The sequence below is a fragment of the Oryctolagus cuniculus genome, chromosome 15 (assembly GCF_051225735.1).
Source record: "Oryctolagus cuniculus isolate XC-2025 breed Fujian yellow rabbit chromosome 15, ASM5122573v1, whole genome shotgun sequence".
Taxonomy (NCBI): Eukaryota; Metazoa; Chordata; class Mammalia; order Lagomorpha; family Leporidae; genus Oryctolagus; species Oryctolagus cuniculus.
In genome coordinates this window covers 35,150,447-35,173,293 of record NC_142881.1, presented here as the reverse complement: position 1 = coordinate 35,173,293, position 22,847 = coordinate 35,150,447, and the positions used below count along the sequence as shown (strand labels likewise).

Sequence of the window (22,847 nt, the reverse complement as noted above, 5' to 3'; positions counted from 1 at the left end):
TAGGCTAATCCTCCGCCTTGTGGTGCCAGCACACTGGGTTCTAGTCCCAGTCAGGGCGCCGGATTCTGTCCCAGTTGCCCTCTTCCAGGCCAGCTCTCTGTTGTGGCCAGGGAGTGCAGTGGAGGATGGCCAAAGTGCTTGGGCTCTGCACCCCATGTGAGACCAGGATAAGCACCTGGCTCCTGCCATCGGATCAGCACGGTGTGCCGGCCGCGGTGCGCCGGCCACAGCGCGCCAGCCACAGAGCATCAGCCGGGGCAGCCATTGGAGGGTGAACCAATGGCAAAAGGAAGACCTTTCTCTCTGTCTCTCTCACTGTCCACTCTGCATGTCAAAAAAAAAAAAAAAACAGCATTAAAATATACATATAAAGCACGTTATTTTTTTTCATGGTAATTTAGAAATTTCAAGCAATGTCTTGCCTACAAATTCCTGTGACAGAAAAAAAGACACAAATGAAATGAAACAAACATCAGTTTACTGTAAGCCTGAGTTTACTAAATATTAGCTAAATAGTAAAATTTCCAATACTCAATCATATTTATTGTTTTTCGATGCACCCTTTTATCACAAGAGATCTGCTATTTGGGAATGATAATGAAAACAGTTTTAATAATTGAATTTACAAACCAGAATCATGCATGTGTACAATGTCTGTAGACAATAACGCACTGAAATAGAAGGCAGAAAATAGTGTGGGCCAGGAAACTTCTTATATATAAAATAACGAATAGTCACAAATAATGAAAAATGAAGTGTTGAACCAGTAGAGCGAGAAAAAGAGACAAATTGTGGGTAAATTCTCATACTTAAATGAAAAGAATTGTTAAAGCTGAAGGCAACAGTCCCGGGGTGGAGCCAAGATGGCAGAATAGTGAGGGCAAGCACCGATAGTCCAGGAAAACTTAGTTTAATAAAAGTGGAATTATGATAGCCTCAGAAAAAGGATCAGGAAAAAAAATTGCAGTGGAAACTCTTCCAGATCTAGTGGCTGTGACTCGGAGGTCCTACAGGGAGAGCAAGGTCATCCACCGCGCGGAAGCCGAGCCGTTTGGAGAAGGACAGAGACATCCTAGTACAGGAAGCTCATAGAACCCCTAGTAAACGTGACCAAAAGAGATCCTCAACACAACACGTTGTAATTAAACTCAAATTAAACTCACCACAGTGAAACATAAAGAAAAGATCCTAAAATGTGCAAGAGAGAAACGTCAGATTACTCTCAGAGGATCTCCAATTAGACTCACAGCAGACTTCTCATCAGAAACACTACAGGCTAGGAGGGAATGGCAAGACATAGCACAGGTGCTAAGAGAAAAAATGCCAGCCCAGAATATTATATCCTGCTAAGGTCTCATTTGTGAATGAAGGTGAAATAAAGACCTTTCATAGCAAACAGAAATTGAAAGAGTTTGCCGCCATTCGTCCGAGCCTGCAAAAGATACTTAAAGATGTGCTACACTCAGAAACAAAGAAACACAGCCATCAATATGAAAGAAGGTAAAGGAAGAAAACCTACCAGTAAAAGAGCATGGGAAGCTCAAAGCATATACTAGAAAATATCTCCAGGAAAATGTCAGGGCAAAGTCACTATGTACCAATAGTCACATTAAACGTTAATGGACTGAACTCTTCAGTTAAAAGACGCCAATTGGCTGATTGGTTTAAGGAACCAAACCCAACTATTTGTTGCCTACAAGAAACACATCTCTCTAACAAAGATGCATGCAGACTGAAAGTGAAAGGTTGGAAAAAGATATTACATGCCAACAGAAACCAAAAAAAAAAGCAGGTGTAGCCATATCAATATCAGACAACATAAACTTTACCACAAAAACTGTTAAGAGAGACAAAGAGGGGCACCATATAATGATTAAGGGGTCAAGTCAACAGGAAGATGTAACTATTATAAATGTATATGCACCTAATTACAGGGCACTTGTCTATTTAAAGATATGTTAAGGGACTTAAAGGGAGACTTAGATTTGCATACAATAGTACTGGGGGACTTCAATACTCCACTCTCAGAAATAGACAGATCATCGGACAGAAGATCAACAAGGAAACAGCAGATTTAATGGACACTATTGCCCAAATGGATCTAACAGATATCTATAAAACTTTCAATCCTACATCTACAGACTTCACATTCTTCTCAGCAGTGCATGGAACCTTCTCTAGGATTGATCACATACTAGGCCATAAAGCAAGTCTCAGCAAATTTAACAGTATTAGAATCATACCATGCAGCTTCTCAGACCACAGCGGAATGAAGCTGGAAATTAGCAACTCAGGAAACCCTAGAAAGTATGCAAACACATGGTAACTGAACAACATGCTCCTGAATGAACACTGGGTCATTCAAGAAATCAAAAGAGAAATCAAAAACTTTTTGGAAGTAAATGAGGATAACAACACAATATATCAAAACTTATGGGATATGGCAAAAGCAGTATTGAGAGGCAAGTTTATAGCAATAGGTGCCTATATCAAGAAATTGGAAAGGTACCAAATAACTGAGCTTTCAGTGCATCTCAAAAATCTAGAAAAACTGCAGCAAACCAGATCCAAATCTAGTAGGAGAAGAGAAATAATTAAAATCGGAGAAGAAATTAACAGGATTGAATCCAAAAAAACATTACAAAAAATCAACCAAGCGAAGAGCTGGTTATTTGAAAAAATAAACAAAATTGACACCCCATTGGCCCAAATAACTAAAAAAAGAAGAGAAACGACCCAAATCAGTAAAATCAGAGATGAAAAAGGAAACGTAACAACAGACACCACAGAAATAAAAAGAATCATCAGAAATTACTACAACGACTTACATGCCAGCAAACAGGAAAATCTATCAGAAATGGATAGATTCCTGGACACATGCAATCTACCTAAATTGAACCATGAAGACAAGAAAACCTAAATAGACCCATAACTGAAACATAAATTGAAACAGTAATAAAGGCCCTCCCAACAAAGAAAAGCCCAGGACCAGATGGTTTCACTGCTGAATTCTACCAGACATTTAAAGAAGAACTGACTCCAATTCTTCTCAAACTATTCAGAACAATCGAAAAAGAGGGAATCCTCCCAAATTCTTTCTATGAAGCCAGCATCACCTTAATCCCTAAGCCAAAGAAAGATGCAGCACTGAAAGAAAATTAGAGACCAATATCCCTGATGAGCATAGACGCAAAAATCCTCAATAAAATTCTCGCCAATAGAATGCAACAACACATCAGAAAGATCATCCACCCAGACAAAGTGGGATTTATCCCTGGTATGCAGGGATGGTTCAACATTCGCAAGTCAATCAATGTGATTCACCACATTAACAGACTGCAGAAGAAAACCCATATGATAAAATTCAACACCGTTTCATGATGAAAAGTCTAAGCAAACTGGGTATGGAAGGAACATTCCTCAATATAATCAAAGCAATTTATGAAAAACCCATGGCCAGCATCGTATTGAATGGGGAAAAGTTGGAAGCATTTGCATGGAGATCTGGCTCCAAACACGGATACCCATTCTCACCACTGCTATTTAACATAGTTCTGGAAGTTTTTTTTTTTTTAACTTTTATTTAATGAATATAAATTTCCAAATTACGGCTTTATTTATTTATTTTATTAACTTTTATTTAATGAATATAAATTTCCAAAGTACAGCTTATGGATTACAATGGCTTCTGTTTATATTCAGAAGATCAGTTTAGCATACATTAAGGAAAGATTTCAACAGTTTCCTACCACACAGAACACACAGAAACATAAAGTGAAAAATAATAGATGATTTTTTAAATGATGATGAAATCAGATCAGACCTATTGTCATGTTTAATCCCAGTGAAAGTCAAGTTGTGAATTGATAATTTCTTCTCTTTTTTTTAACAGAAGATCAGTTTAGTATACATTAAGTAAAGATTTCAACAGTTTGCTCCCACATAGAAACACAAAGTGAAATATACGGTTTGAGTACTCGTTATAGCATTAAGTCTAAATGTACAGCACATTAAGGACAGAGATCCTACATGAGGAGTAAGTGCACAGTGACTCCTGTTGTTGACTTTACAAATTGACACTCCTGTTTAGGGCATCAGTAATCTCCCTATGCACCAGTCATGAGTTTCCAAGGCTATGGAAGCCCCTTGAGTTCTCTGACTCTTATCTTGTTCAGACAAGGTCATAGTCAAAGTGGAGGTTCTCTCCTCCCTTCAGAGAAAGGTACCTCCTTCTTTGAAGACCTGTTCTTTCCACTGGGATCGCACTCACGGAGGTGTTTCATTTAGGTTTATTTCTTTTTTTCCCCAGAGTGTCTTGGCTTTCCATGCCTGAAATACTCTCATGGGCTTTTCAGCCAGATCCAAATGCCTTTAGGGCTGATTCTGAGGCCAGAGTGCTGTTTAGTACATCCTCCATTCTATGAGTCTGCTGAGTATCTTGTTTCCCATGTTGGATCACTCTCCCCTTTATTTATTCTATCTGTTAGTATTAGCAGGTACTAGACTTGTTTAACAGGGATCACATTTCAGTTAAATTTCAACACTTAAAAATAATTGTGTATTAATTATTAATTATTCTAGAAGTTTTAGCCAGAGTCATAAGTGAAGAAGAAGAAATTAAAGGAACACAAATTGAGAAGGAAGATGTTAAACTATCTCTCTTTGCAGATGATATGATTCTTTACTTAGAGTTCCAAAGAACTCTACTAAGAGACTATTAGAACTAATCGAGGAATTTGGCAGTAAAATCACCAGCCTTTGTATACACAAGCAATGCCATAGCTGAGGAAGAACTTCCAAGATCAACCTCATTCACAATAGCTACAAACACAATCAAATACCTTGGAATAAACTTAACTAAGGATGTTAAGTATCTCTACGATGAGAATTACAAAATCTTAAAGAAAGAAATAGAAGAGGATACAAAAAATGGAAAAACCTTCCATGCTCTTGGATTTGAAGAATCAACATTATCAAAGTGTCCATTCCCCCAAAAGCAATTTATAGATTCAATGCAAACCCAATGAAGATACCAAAGACATTCTTCTCAGATCTGGAAAAAATGATGCTGAAAATCATACGGAGGCACAGGAAACCTCGAATAGCTAAAGCAATCTTGTACAACAAAAACAAAGCTGGTGGCATCACAATACCAAATTTCAGGACATACTACAGGGCAGTTGTAATCAAAACAGCTTGGTACTGGTACAGAAACAGATGGCTAGACCAATGGAACAGAATTGAAACACCAGAAATCAACCCAAACATCTACAGCCAAATTATATTTGACCAAGGATCTAAAACCAATCCCTGGAGCAAGGACAGTCTATTCAATAAATGGTGCTGGGAAATTGGATTTCCACGTGCAGAAGCATGAAGCAAGACCCCTACCTTTCACCTTACACAAAAATCCACTCAACATGGATTAAAGACCTAAATTTACGAATTCACACCATCAAGTTTATTAGAGAACAGTGGATAAACCCTGCAAGATATTGGCACAGACAAAGAGTTTCTGGAAAAGACCTGGGAGGCACAGGCAGTCAAAGCCAAAATCAACTATTGGGATTTCATCAAATTGAGAAGTTTCTGTACTGCAAAAGAAACAGTCAGGAGAGTGAGAGACAACCGACAGAATGGGAAAAAATATTTGCAAACCATGCAACAGATAAAGGGTTAATAACCAGAATCTACAAAGAGATCAAGAAACTCAACAACAACAACAACAACAACAACAACAAAAAAACCAGCAACACACTTAAGAGATGGACCAAGGACCTCAATAGACATTTTTCAAAAGAGGAAATCCAAATGGCCAACTGACACATGAAAAAATGTTCAAGATCACTAGCCATCGTGGAAATGCAAATCAAAACCACAATGAGGTTTCACCTCACCCCGGTTAGAATGGCTCACATACAGAAATCTACCAACAACAGATGCTGGCGAGGATGTGGGGAAAAAGGGACACTAACCCACTGTTGGTGGGAATGCAAACTGGTCAAGCCACTATGGAAGTCAGTCTGGAGATTCCTCAGAAACCTGAAGATAACCCTACCATTCAACCCAGCCATCCCATTCCTTGGAATTTACCCAAAGGAATTAAAAAAAAAAAAAAAGGAATTTAAATTGTCAAACAAAAAAGCGGTTTGCACCCTAATGTTTATTGCAACTCAATTCACAATAGCCAAGCCCTGGAACCAACCTAAATGCCCATCAACAGTAGACTGGATAAAGAAATTATGGGATATGTACTCTATAGAATAATATACAGCAGTCAAAAACAATGAAATCCAGTCATTTGCAACAAAATGGAGGAATCTGGAACACATCATGCTGAGTGAAATAAGCCAGTCCCAAAGGGACAAATATAATATGTTCTCCCTGATCGGTGACAACTGACAGAACACCATTAAGGAAACTTGGTGAAGTGAAATGGACATTATGAGAAACGGTGACTTGATCTGCATAGCCGTGTCTGTTAATGAACAACTTAATAATTATCCCTCTTAGTATTTTTTTGTCTGTTCTACTTAATATGACTGGTTTAATTCTGTAATTAATACACAGTTATTTTAAGTGTTGAAATTAACTGAAATGTGATCCCTGTTAAATATAAGAGTGGGAATAAGAGAGGGAAGAGATATACAATTTGGGACATGCTCAAGCTGACTTGCGCCAAATGGTAGAGTTGGAAACATACCAGGGGATTCCAATTCAATCCCATCAAGGTGGCATGTACCAATGCCATCTCACTAGTCCAAGTGATCAATTTCTGTTCACAATTGATCATAATGATAGGACTAAGAACCAAAGGGATCACATAAACAAGTCTCGTACCTGATAATACTAACAGATAGAATAAATAAAGGAGAGAGCGATCCAACATGGGAAGCAAGATACTCAGCAGACTCATAGAATGGCAGATGTCCTATATAGCACTCTGGCCTCAGAATCAGCCCTAAAGGCATTTGGATCTGGCTGAAAAGCCCATGAGAGTATTTCAGGCATGGAATGCCAAGACACTCTGGCAAAAAAAAAAGGACCTAAATGAAAGATCTCTGGGAGTGAGATCCCAGGGAAAGGAACAGGTCTTCAAAGAAGTTGGTACCTTTCTCTGAATGGAGGAGAGAACTTCCACTTTGACTACAACCTTATCTAAATAAGATAAGAGTCAGAGAACTCAAAAGGCTTCCATAGCCTTGGAAACTCATGACTGGTGCATAGGGAGATTACTGATGCCCTAAACAGGAGTGTCAATTTGTAAAGTCAACAACAGGAGTCACTGTGCACTTACTCCTCATGTAGGATCTCTGTCCTTAATGTGCTGTACATTTAGACTTAATGCTATAACGAGTACTCAAACCGTATATTTCACTTTGTGTTTCTATGTGGGAGCAAACTGTTGAAATCTTTACTTAATGTATACTAAACTGATCTTCTGTATATATAGAAAATTGAAAATGAATCTTGATATGAATGGAAGGGGAGAGAGAGTGGGAAAGGGGAGGGTTGCGGGTGGAATGGAAGTCATCGGGGTGGGGGGGGGGAGCCAATGTAGTCCATAAGCTGTACTTTGGAAATCTATATTCATTAAATAAAAGTTAAAAAAAAAAAAAAACAAAACACAGTCCCACAGAAACACAGAAAAAAAAGCTGAAGACATCCATGTAATATGAGAAAAAAACAAAAACTAAATTATGAAGTTTATGATGCCATCTAAGATGATTTGCATTCCAGATAGAATGCTGGGTTCAACACTAGGCCCCACTCCTAACTCCAGCTTCCTGGCAATTCAGACTATTGGAGGAGCATTTGATGGCTCAATTGGCTGAGTTCATGGCACTCAGGTGGGATACCTAATTGAGTAACCACTTCTGGCTTGATTATAGGCATGGCTATGTGGTAATTTGGGGAGTGAACTAGTAGATGAGATCTCTCTCTCTCTCCCTCCCTTCCTCCCTACCTACCTCTTTGTGTGTGTGTGTATGTGTGTGTGTGGTATCTATCAAGACAGTTGACTTTCCCTTTAAAGAAAAAATTTAGAAAAATAAGTAAGGAAACCATAAGTTTAAGATGGATCTGTTTCCTTAAAGGAGTAAAGTGATAATTTTAATTTATTTATTTCAAGCATACATCCTAGATTGAGGAAGCCAAAAAGTAATTGCAGTCTTCCTTATCAAGAGTTTCAATGTAAAAAAAAAATTTCCTTTCTTGAGACATGACCAGCCAATATTTCAAATTGCTTTCCATATTTAACATACTTGAGCAAACTTTTTTTAGTTGATTCTATCATATTGTTCTGAACAACTATACCAAATAGTAAAATGTGTTTTAATAAAATTCAAAACTTACCCATATATTAAGCCAAGTCTCTCATCTTACAGATAAACAAATAAAAATGCAGGAGAGGTTTTCATTTTAGATGGCCAATTTGTACAGTGCAAATGTTACCATCAAATGATCAATAAACTTAATAGGTAAAGAGCTCACAAATTCATAGCTATAGACACCTCACAGTCCCCTCCAAAAGGGCATCTTGATTAAAAGTGGTCAGAATACATGGTAGAGAAAAGGACATTAGGATACCTGAGTTACTTGCTTCTCTGTCAGGCTTTCTAAACATTTACAGCGCTCTACATATTTAGACAATTTTTTTTACCCCGACAAGGTAGAGGATAATTTGGAAAGCCCTGGGAACTGTGTATTTGTGTGTATGTATGTGTTACCTACAGAAAACCTGATTTTCAATCTTTCACTTTGCTTAGAAGAGAGAATTATAAAACAGGGTAATTTGGAACCTGAAGTGATAATCAGACACATTGTGAGCAACACATCTCAGAGCAGTAGACCTGGTTGTGGAGGAAAATATGTCACAATTTCTCAAACAAAATCTAATAAACACAGAGAGAAAGCAAAGCAGAAACAAAGCCACACTCCACTAAGGAAAGTCAATATAAACAGCTATTATCAACAGTTGAAATTTTGTTAAACAAATCACTTCATGTTTGTGTATGTGCAGAATTATGTTACTGGCTGTATTTACTCAAAACAAATAAATCCATAAAGGAAGTAGACTCAACAAGGGAGAGCAATTTTTATAAACAGAGTGATTACAGAGAATAGTAAGTGAAAGCAACATTGTTGGGATATGCCTAGGATGACAAAACTGCACACAGCACCACTGGTGTCCAGCATTAGGCCCGGGCCTGGGGAACCTCAGACATATCAGTGAAGCTGAGCATGCAGATGGGAGCACCCACGAGGTGGGGTTCATGCCCCATAAGTGACTGATGGGTCATTGCTACCATATGCGTTTGCCAACTTTCCACCATGAAACGTTCTGCAATAGGAAACAGCATTCAGGCTATGGAGAAAACCTTCTTTCAAATAATAACGCTCAAAACTTACTTTCATGATTTCTGACTGGAAAATAAAGGAAACTGATTTGGGACAGGAGGGTACTAAATGAACTTTCATATCTGCACCAGACGCAGAACCATGCTGCACACAGAGCACAGATCCACACAAACTCCCCACTCCTCTCTCCAAATGGCCCCTCCCACCATGGGATCCAGCAACCAGACCTCAGGATGAAGGCTCCACCCACCCTGCAAGGTTTCCCAGGGCAGCATATTCAGGGGAGCACTGTGAGGTCAGTGATGTGGGGTAAGGGTCACCCACCATTGGTTTTTCTCAGCTCCTCCACCAGGCAGCGGGCCTCCTCTTGAACTCGGTCCTCAATGCTCCTCTTCTCCATCCCGAAATTCCGCAGGGTTATGAGCGAGAAGCGTCGCATCTCCTTCCATCTTTTTGCATTGCTGAAAGCGATTCCTGCCAGAATGAGAAACAGAAACTAGGAGGGAGGGAGATCCCAGCAAGTAGGAAGACGCTGACATGAGGCAGCCACACAGATGGCCAAGCTCTGTCTGGGGAGCTTTTCAAGTCTGTTTTCTAACCACTTCATCTCATTACCACTGTTTAACACACACACACACACACACACACACACACACTTACCGAGTCCCTTACTAACTTTATCAAGCATAGGAAAACTGCCTCTTCCAGCAAACTCCTCTCCAAGATCAACCAGGGCCTCCTTAACTGCCTCATATCCATGCAGCACCACAGCAGGCTTCATGCCCAGATACACAGTGAACACGGGGACATAGCGTTCTGAGAACTGGGAAGAGAAACAAATAGCACCAAAGAAACCACATGTCAGCCACAGAGTGTGTCTGATTCAGATGGAAATTAGCACTGTCTATGTTATCTCTTTATTCTGACGTGGATTCAAATAGTTTTATTTATAACTAAATATGATAGTTATTATTAGTCTGCCACTCATTAATGACCTATGATGACCCATACAATGGCCCAGGTAGTTGGTATGAGGTTTGCATGTAATTCTAAAATAATGCATTCAACAATTTAATTGTACTATTTTATAAATAAAGAAACTGGGACTAGAATTCAAAATTAATCTCCAGTTTCCTGCAGCCAGTAATTAGAGAGTACTTTCTGCCTATTCAAACTCTGTGGCTTGAAATCAATACCCAGATGACTTCAGGATCACATGGCAAGCTCTTCTCATGAGGATCCTGACAGAGTAGGGTCCCGATGTCACTAGTGTTGTATGTCCTTAAAAGTCACCCCAAGTAAGTCTAATGCCCAGCCCAGTTTCAAATCTACTGGCATATAAAAGACAGAAAGAGAACAAACAAGATGTCTTTTTCTGTGTGTCTCTTTCTGTAACTTTTCCTTCCAAATAAGTAAAATAAATCTTGTAAAAAAAAAAAAAAAGCTTCCACCCATGTGGGAGACCCAGGAAGAGTTCCTGGCTCCTGGCTCTGACCTGGCTCAGCCCTGATCACTACAGCACTTTGTGCAAACTGCAGATGGGATCTCTCTCTTCTTAAAGATTTATTTATTTATTTGAAGGAGTCAAAGAGGCAGAGAGAGACAGAAAGAAAGAGAGTGAAAGAGGTCTTCCATTCACTGATTCACTTATCAAATGGCCGCAATGGCTGGATCTGGGCCAATCTGAAGCCAGGAGCTTCTTTGGGTCTCCCATGCCAGTGAAGGGGCCCAAGTACGTGGGCCATCTTCTATTGCTTTCCGAAGTCATAGCAGACCATTTGGGATGCCAGCACTAGAGGCAGCGGCTTCACCTGCTATGCCACAGCCCCAGCCTGGCATCTCGTTTTTATGTTTGTTTAATTAAAACCCGAGTTGCAGAAAGTGGAGGAGAGCCGGGGGTGGGTTGGAGATATATAGAGACATCTTCAATCTGCTGTTTCACTCCCCAAATGCCATAGCGCTAGGGATAGGCCATGCTGATTCCAGAATCCAGGAGCTCCTTGCAGATTCCCACGTTGGTGCAGGGGCCCAAGAAATTTCACAATGCTCTGATGCTGTCCCAAGATAATTAGCAGTTAGCAGGATCAGATGTGAAGCAGCCTGGTCTTGAAAAGGCGCCCATATGTGATGCCGGCATCACAAGAGGAGGCTCAAGCTGATTAGCTGCAGTGCTGGTCAGGAGAGCTCTTGCTTTATCTCTACTTAGTTTCTGTAACTCTGTCTTTTGAGTAAATCGAATAAATCTTGAAGAAGAAGAAGAAGAAGAAGGAGGAGGAGGAGGAGGAGGAGGAGGAGGAAAAGTAGACAGAAGAGGAGGAGGAGAAGGAGGGAGGGGGAACAAGGGGGAGGAGAGGGTAAGAAGGAGGAGAAGCAGCAGGAAGAGGAGGAGGAGAAGGAAGAGAAGGAGTAGGAATAGAAGAAGAAGAGGAAGAAGAAGAAACAGCAACAGCACAAGAGGCAGGACCAGGGCATTGCAAGCAGCATTTCAGGGAGGAACAATTTTTCCATCCTGTAGCATTCTGGGCCACACAGCAGGGTTTCACAGAATCTAAAAGAATTCTGATGCCACCAGGTGGCCACTGAATGTTTACTTCTTTCTTTCATTCACCTAGACTACTCCAGAACCCATAGCTTAATACCAGTTTTTATTGATTCTGCAGAGAAGTTCAATTTCCATGGATATTCTGAAAAAAGAAACCACATGTATAATACAATAGATGATTTCTTGAATGAAATTTCTATCAGAAGCTCTTTACTTATCACTGATGTTCAGGCAAATGGATGAAAAGAAACAAAGGTCAGCAGTACTCCTGATTTTTGTCACTTAGTTATTTTTATTCTATCTACAGGGACCTAAATAGTTCTCTATTTAACTCCTGAAATTGGTAGAAGAAGCATCAAAGCTTACAGAGAGCGTTTTGATTTATAATCATCTGTTATAAGAATCTGAATCCAGAAATAAATTTTATTTTAAAAAGAGTCTGTGGGGAGCAACTCTGGACTAGACTAAGTTACTGGAATTAAGACTTATTCTATGCATCTGCTCTCCCACAATACGGCGCTGGGAGAGGAGGAAACAGCTTCTACACAGCTGCCTCCAGTTCAACCAATAAGCAGCAGGACCTGCTCCTGATTGGAGGAGAGCAGCATACTCAGCGTGTGGGTAGCAGAGTTGGGATTGGTGGAAGAGGACTATAAAGGAGGAGAGAGACAACATGCACCAGGAACATCTATCTGAAGAAACACCTGAGCAGCCCCTGAGAGAGCCAGCCAGCGGTGTGCTGCTCCCCCGCGGAAGTAGAGAAAGTGGCAGAGGGAACCGCCCTTCCACGGAGGTGGAAGGGACGGTAGCCAACCCGGGAAGAACCAACAGCAAACCCGGGGAGGGCCGAGCAGACGAAAGAACAACGCAGGGCCCTGTGTCGTTCCTCCACGAAGAGGGGGAGCGACATAATGGTGCCGTGACTCGGATATGAAGCCTAGGCAGGGTTTAGTGTCGTTCCTCCACGAAGACGGGGAGCGACAAGAGTCTATCTATTTTCCCTTAGCATGCCACAGAAAGAGCATAATGAATACTTACCTTAGTCAGGGGTTTACTGATGTCCTTAACATCTATCTGGAGAATATTTCCAATGATGGGGAAAGGAGTGGGGCCAGGAAGGAGCTTCCCTCTCCTAGAATTCTGCTTCCAGAGTGAAAGGAGAAGTAAACAGCAGAGCCCCAACACCAGGACCACAACTGGATCCATTCTCTTCTTCCTGGGATCCTGTGAGCTGGGAAGCACAGGCTTTATACCACTCTTGCTAATATGCTTCTCTGACGGGTCCAGCAACAATGCATTTTATCCTCTCTCCTGAGTGAACTTTGCCTCCATGACATACATGAAAAGAAGATATTCTTTAGTCGCATTGCATTCTTTCCTGTGCTCATTCTGGAAATGGTAATTTCATTTTACTGGGTTGTGCCCATGTATTGGTAATTGGAAAAAAAAAAAAAACAGATGGTTTCCATGTGCAGTCATGATAGAGAATTAATTATGTACAACAAAATCATGTCCAATTCTATTTCTGTGTTATAATGACCAGTTGAGAATTTATGACTAAAAGAAATCACAGTATGCTATGACATTTATAATGTATTATACAGGCATATACAATATATATGTGAGTGTGTCTTGAAGCTATGTCAAAAACTGAGACACTCTGTACTCAATGATGGCAATTATTCAAACATTTAATGTGCTCTACTAATATTATAAATAACTAAACATTAGAAAGTAACCATAAACTATAAATATTGAATGACCAGAAATGACCAAATCACTAGCTAAATCAATTGGCATAATTTTTGCCATTAAATTTTAAGGAAAACTTGAGAAAGCAGAGAATATTAATTTTAATTTTCAAATGAATAGAGATTCATAGGAAACAGAGGACATGGCCAGGGTCACAGGCTCACAAGTCACAGAAAGGAATTTGTGTTTTTATGTCCAATTTGGCTTGGAGAGTTGTTTTAAATAAAATTTAATTTAAGTTTGAAAACTTTATTTTTCTTTATTGGAAGGCAGAGAGTGAGAGAGCGAGCGAGAGAGAAAGAGACGGAGAGATTAGACAGGGTTAGAGAACAATTTCCTGTATCTTGCTTCACTCCCCCAAATTCCACTGAGAGCAAAGGCTGAGACAGGTCAAATCAGAAACCCAGAAGTCAATCCAATTTACCACATCGTTGAAAGGGGTCTAAGAGCTGAGAAATCTTCTAGTGCCCCCAAACCCTCCTGTATAGCACTAGCATAAACCAGTTCAAACAGTGAAACCAGGAATTAAACCCAAGCTTCTGACATTGAATGCCTGTGTCAAAAGCAGCAGCTGAAGTTCTACGTCACAGTGTCTATTCTGGGAGATTTCTATGAGATCTTCTGATGCCCATCTGTGTACTATGCCCTACACACAGGCAGCCTCCAGAGCAAGTTCAACAAACAAAGGAAACCTAAAATAAAATATTAGTGACTCTTAATAAACAACACACTATGTTCATAATAAAGCAGACATCACAACCAATAGGAACTCCTTTAATTGATGCCAAGGATAAAAAAATCACATGTGCTCACACGAACAGGAAAAGACAGGGTTCTTCCTGTTGATTCACTGTAGAGGTAAAATTTAGTCATTGAAACTAAGGAAAGAGACAATCTCAGAGAATTTGAGGGAAACTCTTGGGAAAGTGAAATTATCCTCACCTCATGTTCAACTCCAGCTAAGGATGATTCTGTTGGTTTGGGTCTGTCATGGTCTGAAATGAAAAGAGAAATAATGCAGTAATTCAGGGAAATAATAGAAAGAATGCACTTGCAGATGAAACAGAGGAGGAGAGGAAGGGAAATCATTCAATGGACCCACAGCTCAAAGAACCACAACTTGTTGACATGAACAGGAGGAGACACTGTGTTCACAGAAGGTAAACCTCAATGAAAGACAAACGTCACTAGATCACCAATGACTATACTTATACAAAGGCATGTTTTTACAGTATCATCAGATGTTTCTGTAAATTGGCTAGTGCTATTATTTCTGAACTGTATTTGTAAAAATTAAGTCTTGTCGAGAACAACTTAGAGAATGTTTTAGTGGCCATGTATAGAGAGATTCTGACAATTCACAAAGCGTTTCACACCCTACACATTCTTTGGATTCTGTTACCTTTTCCTAAGGTAAAATCATTCAATTTGAGGGATGAGGAAACTTGGTCTGGAGATTCTGTTCCATATCTGAAGGCACACAAACTGCTGATGTTAGACTTCTGAACTCACGTCGTGTGTCCCATGTCTTGCTGTCTTCCTCGAAACAAGGCCTTCAGTTTACCTGGATTCACCAACATTTTTAGAGTATGCTTTGATTCACTATTGTGTGATTCACTCTAACCTGTGAATTTCATAATCAATATAAATTTGGTGAATAATTACCAAAATAATTGATCAAAATCAGGTTCAATACAGTTTAGAACTTGAACAGTTCCACTTCTTGATTCATGCAACATTCAGGAGAAAGAGAAGAAATTTTCTGCCTAATTCACATAGTTCTAAACTCTTTTTTTTAAATTTTTTTATTTTTTTGACAGGCAGAGTGGACAGTGAGAGAGAGAGTCAGAGAGAAAGGTATTCCTTTGCCATTGGTTCACCCTTCAATGGCCGCCGTGGCTGGCGCGCCCCGCTGATCTGATGGCAGGAGCCAGGTACTTATCCTGCTCTCCCATGGGGTGCAGGGCCCAAGTATTTGGGCCATCCTCCACTGCACTCCCTGGCCACAGCAGAGAGCTGGCCTGGAAGAGGGGCAACCGGGACAGAATCCGGCGCCCCGACCGGGATTAGAACCCGGTGTGCTGGCGCCACAAGGTGGAGGATTAGCCTAGTGAGCTGCGGCAGCGGCCAGTTCTAAACTCTTAACAGAACCACACCAATTTGTTTTGGGTTCAATGAGCACTGTCATTCTTTTTACAGCAATCTCATTACTCCTTGAAGATAAGTGACGTGACCCTACTCTCCTTCTCCTCCTTTCCCATGAGTTGATGTGCTGCCTGGACTGTTTATATACACATAGTGTTTATAAAAATCCTGGATAATCTTTTTGGAAAAGTAGAGCGATGGACTGGGAAACAAAGAAGAGACAGAGACCTCCTATCTGCGGGTTACTCCTCAAATGCCTACAGTGACTGTTGCTCTGTCAGACTAAAATTGAGAGCTGAGAACTCAATGCAAGTCAACCACATAGGTAGCATGGGCCAAGAATGTGAGTCATTTCTTGCTGCCTCCCAGAGTTTGCATTATTAGGACATTGGAAAGGAGAGCAGCACTGAGACTGAAACTCAGGCCCGTCCAAGGATGTCAGGAGTCCCAAATGAAATATTAAGTTCTACAAGAAACACTAGTCCCACGATCATATATAATCCAAAGATAAAAGTGATCTCTGAGATCAACTAGTCCAAATTTATATTGATGTTCAGGAATGATCAATTCTTACTTCAGTGACAAATAGTGTCACAAATACTTCAGTAAGTGAGATTGTCTTAGAATCCCAGTTTTCCAGGGCTGGTGCTGTGGCTTAGTGGGTAAAGCCGCCAACTCCACTAGGGCATCCATATTGGCTTTTTTTCAAGTCCCGCTGTTCATTCTGTGAGTTTGCCGTGTGGACTGCTTCCAATGTTGGAGTATTCACTCCTTTTTAATTCTATCTGGTTTTATTGTGAAAAACTTAATTCAATCTATGTGATCACTTTAATACTTAATCCTGTCCAATTGCTCACTTTACCTCTTAAAATGCTATTTTTACCACTGTGCTTATAGGTATTTGGAAACCCATGGCAAGTTTTTAAACTGTACTCTTAGAAGTTAGTTTATACAAATGTATGAAGGAGTAACAGATTTACAGTTATAAATTTCATACATTTCACAGTTACAACAGTGAGTTCTTCCCACCATGCTGACCTCCCACCCTTCTTTTTCTTCTCTCTCTTATTCCCACTCTCATTTTTACTGAGATCTATGTTCAACTAAATTTATACACATATGATTATCTCTATGTTGAGCAAAGAGTTCAAAATAGTATGAAGGAAAAAAAAAAAACTATTCCTCAACCATCAAGACAAAGGCTGTTCAAAGTCATTGCTTCTCTGGCTCTTTTTTTTAAATATAAGGAACACAAACTTCATGCATTTCATACATACAAATTTACGAACATAGTGATTCCTTCACACTACATTCCTTCCCCCCAAGATTCATATTTTAATATGGAAACCTCCAGTGTTCCTCAGTTCCAGGTTTCCTATAATCTTGGCAGGTGATCAGCACTGTCTCCTTGCAGTCCAGCTTCCACCGCGCTAGCCTTTTGCTCAGGATAATTGCTCCACAGCACCCAAGGTCCTGAGGCCGCTGCTCCAGTTCACTCACTTCCACCCCCAACAGACTCATGGTACAGGGAACTCGATGTGACTGGTGCAAACAGCACACTGGAGTGTGTCTGGTCAAGGTTTCTAAATATTTGCCACAGCAACGGGCTAAATCCCTGGAAGAGGAGAAGTTGAGAAACTGCAGAATGCCAAGAATCAAGGAAGGACTGTGGTGTCCTTTTCTTTGGATGAAGATCTCTCAAATATTCATGATTCTGATGTGAAACCAGCTGTAGTCAGTGCTCCTCAAGATCATCCGTGTGTCTGGCAAACTGCTGGATGGTAAACAGTATTTACCGAGAGCTCTTGGAGAGGCTGTCTCAGGAAGGAGCTGGAATAAAGAGCTGAGTGCCAACATGTGGCCAGTGAGAATTACATGAGATTGAAGAGATGGCAAACAGAGGACTCCCCCAAAGCAGTAAGACCATCCCAACAACTGGGTATAGTTGTAACAACCAATTACAAACCTGTTGCTAATCATCAATACAACATTGACTATGAAAGGTGAAACAAGATGGAAAACGAGCCCAAGCTGATGACAGCAAGTTTTAGCCAGGCTGTTTTCAGCCTTTGAGAAGCACTAGTAGTCCAACCTGAGGGACCTGGTGGACATCACAAAACAGCCTGTGGGCTACCTGAAGGAAACCTTGAGAGAAGTTGGTATTCAGAATGTAAAAGAGATCCACAAGAATATGTGGGAGCTGAGGCTAGAATATGGACAGTATGAGAGGAAAAAAGAAAAGATTAAGCTAGTGCCTGGGGAGCTGGCTGGTGGGCCCCCTGCAGGGTGACACTGAGGCCACAGCCTTGATTCTGAACACTTGAGCGCCTGTGTCTCTAGCAGTAACATGGCTGGTACTTTTGTTTCTCTTGGTCAATTGTTTTTCAGTGAACATTTGTGAAGAGAAAGGAAAAATGTTGGGTGAGTGAAGGAGGGGGGAAGCAAAGATGAGACATAAAAACCAGATAGCACGGCCAGCGGTGTGGCATAGCACGTAAACTTTCCTCCTGAAGTGCCTGCATCCCATTAGGGTGCCAGTTCACATCCCGGTAGCTCTACTTTGATGCAGCAGAGAAGTGGCCTGATTCTGCACTCTAGTCCCACAGCTCGCTGTGGAAATCCTGAGCTTTTCATCAGTTGCCCTTAGTAGTTTCTATTGTGTTTTGACTTCTGTGTTTTGCTGGAACTGGTTTCATATTCCAGAGCCCTGATCTTTCTTGCAGAAGTTGAATTAAATTGTTGTTTTCTGAATAGTGAGAACTTTTCCCAGGATTGTTTGCTACCTTGCATATAACCCGATGTATCAGGGGTGTGGACCTGTCCATGTAAGCAGACACTTCTGAATATTCATTTTCTTGTAAACTTGAACAAAACAGATTGTGAATTTCAATTATGTTGCAGCTAATGTTGATATGCTAATGCCAGGTTTTTGTCTTGCTGTGATGACCACTCTAAAAAATGCTGTCTTAATGCAGAAAGAGGTGAATACTTGAATCATGACAGCACACTCAACTTCAACCATGGACATGGTTGAAGCAGTGAGAAATGCTCCCTTATCACCAGTGAATCTGCACTGAATGTCTTCAGCATTTGCTGCCCTTCCCACAAGTGCAGATCCTCAACAGGATGAAGTCCATGCTTCATGTCCCAGTCTGGTGCAGAGGCCCATGTGACACAATGGCTAGTTGCATCACACCACACCATGGAGGTTACTGAGCTGAGCCCCACCTATAAACAAACCTGCACCAACCATGAGGGCTGATGATTCATCATGGATTGAATTGGAGGAAACTAAATAAAATGATTAAACATTATAGGAGTTAACAGTAAGTGGTTAGCAACTCTGCTTTCCTGTCAGATTGGCCTGCAACCACTTCCTCATCCTGTTGAAAGCTGAGTGAACTTGAATGAATAATTTAATAGAAAGCATCATCTTAGGGTATGCTGCTAAATGGATATAATAATAGCAGGATAATATGAACAATGATCTCGTCTCCTGAGCAAAGGTGCTCATGTCCTAATTCTTTGAAGCTATGAACTTCTAAATATGTCGTTGTAAATGCTAAGAGGGGCATTGCAAATGTGATTGTATGAGGGATCATAACAGGGTTAGATAATACTGATTTGACTAGGTGGGCCTCCTGAGATCACACTGGTCTTCATGAAAGGGAAATTCATTGAATTATTCAAATTCAAGTAATGATTTACATTCTCTATCTCCTTGCTGAATTTCTCAATCATTCCACATGTTATATTCTAAATTCCATTGAATTGGCTATCTATATTCTCTTGCATCAAATTGTCAATATTTCCTCTTGATGGCGTGAGACTTCCTTCTTATCCTCTCATTCCGACTAGGAAACAAACCATCTACAGTAGGCATTTTATGCCTCCTATACCGTTGGGATTCCTTTAATCCCCAGAACATAAAGAAAAGATGCACCACAAAGCTAGAGGAAGGAAAAATTTTACTTAAATGAGTTGGGGTCTTTTACGCCCAAGCTTGCTTTGTGCAAAACTCTCCCTGATCGATCACAAGCCACAGAAAAATTTCCCTGCCTTCTTAGAACGTTTGAGGGAGACTATAAAGACATATAGTCCATTAGATCCTGCTCTGTAGAGGCATAGGTGATTTTATTTTTTAAAGATTCATTATTTATTTATTTGAAAGAGTTACACACACATGGAGATAGAGAGAGAGCAAGAGATTTATCTTCTATCTGCTGGTTCACTCCAGAACTGTGCCGACCCAAATCCAGGAACCACGAGCTTCTTCCAGGACTCCCACATGGGTAAGGGGCCCCAGCACTTGGACCAGCTTCTACTGCTTTCCTAGGCCATAGCAGAGAGCTGGATTGGGAGTGGAGTAGCCGGGACTCAACCGGCACCCATTTGGGATGCCAGACTGCAGTTGGCAGCCTTATCTGCTAAGCCACAGCACCAGCTCCGATAAGCGATTTAAAAAGGCAGTTTCCTAACCCAGTCTGTTTCAGACATTAGGATAAACTCCAGGGACTTGTAGTAGTACGTGAGGATAATCTAGACAACTTCTTAGAGGTGGGCACCATGGTCTTTTATAACAGATCAGGAGGGGGCTGAACAGCAGTGGTGTAAAGGTAAGAGGAGGAGTGCACTCCTGAGCCTGGAGCTTTTCGCGGTCTCCCACACAGATGCAGTGGCGCAAGGACTTGGGCCATCATTCACTGCTTTCCCAGGCCGTAGTAGAGAGCTAGATCATATGTAAAGCAGCCAGGCCTTGAACCAGTGTCCACATGGGATGCTGGCACTGCAGATGGCAGCTTTACCTGCTACTCCACAGTGCTTGCTCTCCAAGTTTTATTTTTCTTTAGTTGAAAAATTTTTTTTTCTTATTCTTTTTTTTCTTTTTTCTTTTTTAATTTAGTAAATATAAATTTCCAAAGCACAGTTTATGGATTACAATGGCTTTCCACCCCATAACTTCCCTCCCACGTACACCCCTCCCATCTCCCGCTCTCTCTCCCATTCCATTCATATCAAGATTCATTTTCAATTATCTTTATATACAGAAGATCTATTTAGTATATATTAAGTAAATTTAGTATATATTTAGTAAAGATTTCGTCAGTTTGCACCCATACAGAAACACAAAGTGTGGAATACTGTTTCAGTACTAGTTATAACATTATAGCTTTTTATATTTTTTTATCAAAGTGAACAGGATATTACAAATAAAAATGTAACATAAATTGTAAAACTTAATGTTCATCTTCACTTTAGCTGATCCTCTCAATATTTCCCTATAGGTTTAACAGTTTCTAGAATTGTTTGTCTTTTATTTATTTATTTTTTGAAAGGAAGAGTGGACACAGAGAGAGTGACAGACAGAGAGAAAGGTCTTCCTTTTCCGTTGGTTCACCCCGCAATGGCCACTGCGGCCGGCACACCGCGCTGATCCGAAGCCAGAAGTCAGGTGCCTCTCCTGGTCTCCCATGTGGGTGAGGGCCCAAGGACCTGGGCCATCCTCTACTGCACTCCTGGGCCACAGCAGAGAGGCAGACTGGAAGTGGAACAATCGGGACAGAATCCGGCGCCCCGACCAGGACTAGAACCTGAGTGCCGCTGCCACAGGTGGAGAATTAGCCTATTGAGCCGCAGCGCTGGCCAGAATAGTTGTCTTTCAAGCAATACCTCCAATAACTCTAGGTGACACCCAGACAAGACTCCTTTCTGCTTTCTTCACTTTCATCCCTCTCTCTACTTGTAATGAAGAGGTGTGTGGCCTCTTGGGATTCCATCTTCTTTCATTTCTTACTCACTTCCTGAATTAAAGAAGAGAATCCAGAGAACTGACCCTGCAAGTAGTAATGTTTTTATTTAGAAGATGCAGAGGGGAGAATGGGTCTATTCTTACCATTTTTTTCTATCTTAGATTGATTAACGTATGGTAAATTGGCATTGATATAGTAGGGTTATGTGAGAATCACTCTAAATGTTGCAAATATAGGAACAGTAGATATTCTTACAAAATGACCCTATGAAACTACTTTAATGGAGGTTTAAGGGTTCATCTCACAAGGCCTGTATGCTGTCGGCATGGATGGGGAGATGGCGCTCTGCGACAAAAAGCACTTGAGACAAATTTCGGTAAAGACATCCACTTTATTAGTGAGCATGCACACTTTCTAAAGGGCAGGCAGAAGGGGTGTAACCAGTTAAGGGCAGCACTAATTCTATAAGATAGAGGCCATATTGGCACCACTGTGCTTCTCCAATCATCTTGAAGGTCACATAGGCTACAGTAGCTTTCCTGATGGGCTTGGACCAACCTGGGAGCAGTTTACCTGACTGGCAGGAGTGGAGGATAATGTGCCTGGGGCTCCCACCACCTGCCAGCAGCCAGGCTGTGGAGTCCCTCCCAGGAGGCATGGCACTACCATGTCCTCTCTACCTCCTGCATGGTCAGGGCAGGCAGTCTCAGGGGATCACCCACAGAAGTTAGGTTTTCACTAGATCTTAAGGGAATAGTAAGATGTGAGAAAAGTTAAAGAAGATGTCTCAAATGCAGTAAGGTGATGGGCAATGCCTTTGAAATGATGGCACAGTAGAAGCCAGTCTGCTCCTTTTCAAACAGGAATGAAGCAAAGCTGGAACGAAGGTGGCACAGAAACAAATCCATTGACAACTGCAGTGATGTCCAGGTCCTTTGGCTCAACCAGAGATTGCAGTTTAAAGTTCTGCAAAATGGAGGTCAGGAACAAAAACAGCTCCATGCGAGTCAGGGCCTCTCCCACACAGATCCGTTTTCCTGAAAATAACAGAGAGGGTAATCACTTCCAGTGTGTAACTGTGAATGTAACAAATACAGTATTTTTAACTGTACAAAGAGAATGTACAGTAATGGATGGATGGGTAGATGAACGAAAACTGATTGTCCAGAAAGATGAACAGAAGTTAGACACACTGGCTACACAACTGACATGTGATCTTAACAACTATTTCCATTAACAAATATTTATTAAGCAGCATCTCCATGAGAACAACTTCATTGATTAGTACCACGTTATAA

The 22,847-nt window shown here is 40.9% G+C and overlaps 1 protein-coding gene and 2 pseudogenes across 2 annotated transcripts in view; 1 reads left to right on the top strand and 2 right to left on the bottom strand.

Moving 5' to 3' along the window:
* LOC138845336 (cytochrome P450 2C16-like) overlaps nucleotides 1-13,121 on the bottom strand; it is a 33,286-nt gene extending 20,165 nt beyond the window's left edge. Inside the window, exons 1-3 of the mRNA XM_070057557.2 lie at nucleotides 12,941-13,121; nucleotides 10,021-10,183; nucleotides 9,685-9,834 (exon numbers count right to left, since the gene is read on the bottom strand). Coding sequence (XP_069913658.2) covers nucleotides 9,685-9,834; nucleotides 10,021-10,183; nucleotides 12,941-13,108 — 481 coding nt within the window. The 5' untranslated portion in view covers nucleotides 13,109-13,121. The remainder of the gene's footprint in view (nucleotides 1-9,684; nucleotides 9,835-10,020; nucleotides 10,184-12,940) is intronic.
* Nucleotides 13,122-17,318: 4,197 nt separating this feature from the next.
* LOC100350939 (general transcription factor IIF subunit 2 pseudogene) lies at nucleotides 17,319-18,089 on the top strand (annotated as a pseudogene).
* Nucleotides 18,090-21,976: 3,887 nt separating this feature from the next.
* Nucleotides 21,977-22,847, bottom strand: part of LOC100348929 (cytochrome P450 2C5-like) — a 38,138-nt pseudogene continuing 37,267 nt past the window's right edge. The window contains exon 11 of the transcript XR_016222092.1: nucleotides 21,977-22,586. The product of XR_016222092.1 is annotated as a cytochrome P450 2C5-like (transcript). The remainder of the gene's footprint in view (nucleotides 22,587-22,847) is intronic.